The sequence below is a fragment of the Triticum urartu genome, unplaced genomic scaffold (genome assembly GCF_003073215.2).
Source record: "Triticum urartu cultivar G1812 unplaced genomic scaffold, Tu2.1 TuUngrouped_contig_2828, whole genome shotgun sequence".
In the NCBI taxonomy this organism is placed as follows: Eukaryota; Viridiplantae; Streptophyta; class Magnoliopsida; order Poales; family Poaceae; genus Triticum; species Triticum urartu.
This window is the reverse complement of record NW_024113328.1, coordinates 1-4,569: the sequence shown is the minus strand read 5'-3', so window position 1 is coordinate 4,569 and position 4,569 is coordinate 1. Positions and strand designations below refer to the sequence as shown.

Sequence of the window (4,569 nt, the reverse complement as noted above, 5' to 3'; positions counted from 1 at the left end):
TCAGCGTGACGTCTCCTCCTTCTTGATCCAGCAAGGGGGGAGGAGAGGTTGATGAAGATCCAGCAGCACGACGGCGTGGTGGTGGATGCAGCAGTCACCGCAGCAGGGCTTCGCCGTTCTCTACGGAGGAGGAGGAGGTGTTGGAGAGGGAGAGGGAGGCGCCAGGGCTTAGGTGTGGCTGCCCTCCCTTCCCCCCACTATATATAGGGCCAAGGGAGAGGGGGCGCAGCCTTGGCCCTTCCTCCAAGGAAGGGTGCGGCCAGGGAGGAGTCCATCCTCCCCAAGGCACCTAGGAGGTGCCTTCCCCCTTTAGGACTCTTCCTTTCCCTAGGCGTAGGGGGCGGGCCAAGGGGGCGCACCAGCCCACTATGGGCTGGTTCCCCTCCCCACTTCAGCCCATGGGGCCCTCCAGGATGGGTGGTCCCACCCGGTGGTCCCCCGGGACCCATCCGGTGGTCCCGGTACAATACCGGTGACCCCCGAAACTCTCCTGATGGCCGAAACTGCACTTCCTATATATAATTCTTCACCTCCGGACCATTTCGGAACTCCTCGTGACGTCCGGGATCTCATCCGGGACTCCAAACAACTTTTGGGTTACTGCATATTCATATCTCTACAACCCTAGTGTCACTGAACCTTAAGTGTGTAGACCCTACGGGTTCGGGAGACATGTAGACATGACCGAGATCGCTCTCCGGTCAATAACCAACAGAGGGATCTGGATACCCATGTTGGCTCCCACATGCTCCTCGATGATCTCATCGGATGAACCACGATGTCGAGGATTCAAGCAACCCCGTATACAATTCCCTTCGCCAATCGGTATGTTACTTGCCCGAGATTCGATCGTCGGTATACCAATACCTCGTTCAATCTCGTTACCGGCAAGTCACTTTACTCGTACCGTAATGCATGATCCCGTGACCAGACACTTGGTCACTTTGAGCTCATTATGATGATGCATTACCGAGTGGGCCCAGTGATACCTCTCCGTCACATACCGGAGTGACAAATCCCAGTCTTGATCCGTGTCAACCCAATAGACACTTTCGGAGATACCCGTAGTATACCTTTATAGTCACCCAGTTACGTTGTGACGTTTGCGTACACCCAAAACTCCTACGGTATCCGGGAGTTACACGATCTCATGGTCTAAGGAAAAGATACTTGACATTGGAAAAACTCTAGCAAACAAACTATACGATCTTGTGCTATGTTTAGGATTGGGTCTTGTCCATCACATCATTCTCCTAATGATGTGATCTCGTTATCAATGACATCCAATGTCCATAGTCAGGAAACCATGACTATCTGTTGATCAACGAGCTAGTCACTAGAGGCTTACTAGGGACATGTTGGTGTCTATTATTCACACATGTATTACGATTTCCGGATAACACAATTATAGCATGAATAAAAGACAATTATCATGAATAAGGAAATATAATAATAATGCTTTTATTATTGCCTCTAGGGCATATTTCCAACAGTAACAACTGCGTCGCACTTCAGTGCTCGGCGCGGAAGATCTCCCGCCATAGTAACCCAAAAATGGGTAAGAAAGCACACACCTGAGGGGTAGCTAGGTAATTAAAATGGGCTGTAACTGCCCGTGTGGCCATGTAGCAGCGTATATCTACACGGCCCCCTGCTCACCTCTCACTCACTCAAACCACTCTTCTCCCCACGCTTCCTCCTCAAGAACCGAGCTGTCACACAGTGCACTGTTCATCACCTCAGCCGCCGGTGGAAAAAGGAGGGGAAAAGCAGATCTGATGATAGCAGTGGCCGCAGAAAGACGATCGACCCGCGGATAAGACGGTACACGTCCGAACAAGATTCTCCCGTCTCTTTCCCCTTTCCATGGTGTGGAATCTTTCTTTTTTGGGGGGAAATCCATGCTTACGCTTCCCCTGTTTTCGCATGCAGCCAACCCTAGCGTTGACGAGTGATGGATCCGTCCAGCCGGAAGAGGAAAACGCGTAGATCGGCCAACGAAGATGACCCTCTCTACAAGCCGAAGAGAGCACACTCTCGGAGGGAGCGAGATGCAGCTTCCGTCAGCGACTGCCATCTCCCGCATAGCGGGTGGGGAAGCGGCGCCATCGTTCGTGCGGTTGACCACCGTCCTGGCCGGCGAGCAGATGTAGATTTTCTTCGGGGTAAATGTTGCAAGAGCACGTTCAATATGAGACCATTCCTTGGTCTAGGGCCATCTTACTACCCTGCTGTTGCCGATTCAGACATGGGGGGCCTGCTGACCACGCAGATAGCAAACGATGCAAAGAAAAAGCACTACGCATGGATCCTGTCACGATTCAACCCCCATGACATGAGTTTTAGGTTTAGGGATGAGCAGATCTGTAGGTTTAGAGTCTCTAACATGGTTTCCATCATGGGGTTTAGAAATTCCGGTGAATCCGTAACATATGATACTCCTCCGAACAGGGCAGAACTTGTTGAGCAGAGACAGGACATAGTTGGCCTAGAGAGGAAAACAGTAGGGGGGCTAGCTGTCAATGACATACTGTATGCATTTCAGTAGATGGATCACATGACCATAGAACCAGATGAGCGTAGGGCAATGTCAGTTGCATTCTCTTTATTGGGATCTGCTCTGGTCGTAGCACCAAACCAAAGATATCCTGCTGTACCAGATGAGATCCTACAGTGTGTTGTGCATCCACAAGGCACTGGGTTCTACAACCTTGCAAAGTATGGATTTGAAAAACTTAGGGAAGCAGTACGGAAATTCCAAGCCGATGTCAGTGGAGGCAAGAAAACTATAGAGCTTGGAGGATGCCAGGTATCAGCACAGGTAATACATAAAAAAACACATTCCATCCTTACTGTGTACTGAATTTATCAAACCTTCAGTTATGTACTGCTTCTGACAACAAAAATGTGATTTTCAGATTTGGGTGTTGGACAACATGGACTTTGGCAACTCAAATGTGACATCTACACGCCTGCCGAGGTTATCAGCCTACTCTGGTGACAAGATAAAAGAACTAATTGGTCTAGATGAGCGATACCCTAGGCGGTTCAAGGTGATGTCTCTCGCACACAACTTTTTAACTGTTGTTGACACCCTTGGTGATCATGAACTAGTTTTTTCAATTCAATTATTCTTCATTGTCACAGACCAAACCAGAAAACTGGAAGGACAACATCAACTGGGTTTGGCACTCCATGATGTCAGATAATCCACCAGACCTTGGCATACATAGCGTAAGCTGCATTGCACTCACCGTTCCAAAGCATCATTGTTTGTACAAATTTAACTAACTAGTGGCATCATCCTGTTCAACCTTGCGCAGCCACCCATAGAGCTTGGGGCTATCGTGGATGACGGGGTTGAAAAGATCTTCAGAGATGCGGTTACAGCATGGTGTATCAAACATCCAGGTTCCATTTGTGATGGACGTGCTGGGGGGAGGATGATGCCACCATGGAGAAGTTCCTGCAGGGAATCAAGGACAACAAAAAAGATTTTGTTAGAAATCTCATGGATGCATTCGCTGCTACAAGATCAAAATCAATGAGCACATTGGCTACAACAGGTATTGTAAAAAGAATTCCTCCAATCTAACCATCTCAATCAGCATCCCTCTGTGTTTGATGAAAATGTCTTCCTAACTAAAAATATCATGTAGCAGCTGCAGTGGATAGTGGCACGCATGTCGGTGCACACCCGATGGCAAATGAAACGACAATTCCAGCCACTCAAAGTTCTATTGTTGTTCATGATACGTCAGGTAAGTAAGCAAAATTACTTCAACTGTACTGATAGCAAGCAGCTGACTTATTAGAGCTTTGCCAAATCAATAAACTCATTCAGAGATGGAAAAAATAGAAATTGCAGCAGGTGCAGAAAGCTTGATTCAGGAGGGTGATTTACCAGCACTTGTAAGTGCATCTAGTGCCACCCCTAGTTGGTTTTGGAGTATTGACGACAAACCTAGTTGAGGGACTAATGTGTTTGTGAGAATTGCAGGATAACACAGGTAGAAGTCCCTCATTGATTCGGTTTTCCTACCAGAGATGACCCCTAAAAATGTATGAAGACATTGAAGTCAAAGGTGGTATATGAAGATATTCACATTGAAGACTATGACAAGAGAAGACACCACATGAAGCCTATGGAGCTCGAAGACTTAGATCTTTCGTAGTTCTTTTTCTTTTGTGTTGAGTCATAGGAACCACCGTACTGTTAAGTGGGGTCCAAGAGAACCAGTCAGACTGACTGAAGTGATGCCTAACCAACAAACCTATGTTTCGAGTGAAGACTATGAGAGCGAATCTTGTCCAGAGTCGGACAAGTCAGCTTTTCTTTTAGCCCAAGTAAAGTTGCCGTGTGAGTTTGAAATCTGACCGTTGGAACACATGTCAGTTCCTTAGTGACCCAGGGTCATTTCGGACAAATCAGGTCAGGTTGCCAAGTGGCTATAAATAGGCCCACCCCCTACAACCATAAACGGTTGGCTGCTCAGATTAGAGTACGGCTTTTGTCGTTTGAGAGCAACCCACCTCGAAGCCTTTGAGAGAGAATTCCTTGCGAGGATA

General features: G+C 47.8%; 1 protein-coding gene across 5 annotated transcripts; it reads left to right on the top strand.

The window, feature by feature from the left end:
* Positions 1 to 1,651: 1,651 nt before the first annotated feature.
* Positions 1,652 to 4,077, top strand: LOC125527066. Of its 5 annotated transcripts, none has more exons than XR_007291965.1 (7): positions 1,652 to 1,824; positions 1,933 to 2,821; positions 2,919 to 3,053; positions 3,148 to 3,566; positions 3,660 to 3,761; positions 3,860 to 3,912; positions 4,001 to 4,063. XR_007291965.1 is itself a non-coding variant. In XM_048691638.1 (7 exons), the coding sequence occupies exons 4-7, from the start codon at positions 3,455 to 3,457 to the stop codon at positions 4,049 to 4,051; spliced, it is 333 nt and encodes a 110-aa protein (XP_048547595.1). In that variant the 5' UTR covers positions 1,652 to 1,824; positions 1,933 to 2,821; positions 2,919 to 3,053; positions 3,148 to 3,454; the 3' UTR covers positions 4,052 to 4,063. The 5 variants fall into 5 exon arrangements, 1 of the variants encoding a protein (XP_048547595.1); XM_048691638.1 differs by having other exon boundaries at positions 3,845 to 3,912; XR_007291963.1 differs by having other exon boundaries at positions 1,653 to 1,824; positions 3,663 to 3,761; positions 3,845 to 3,912; positions 4,001 to 4,077.
* The last annotated feature ends 492 nt before the right edge of the window (positions 4,078 to 4,569 follow it).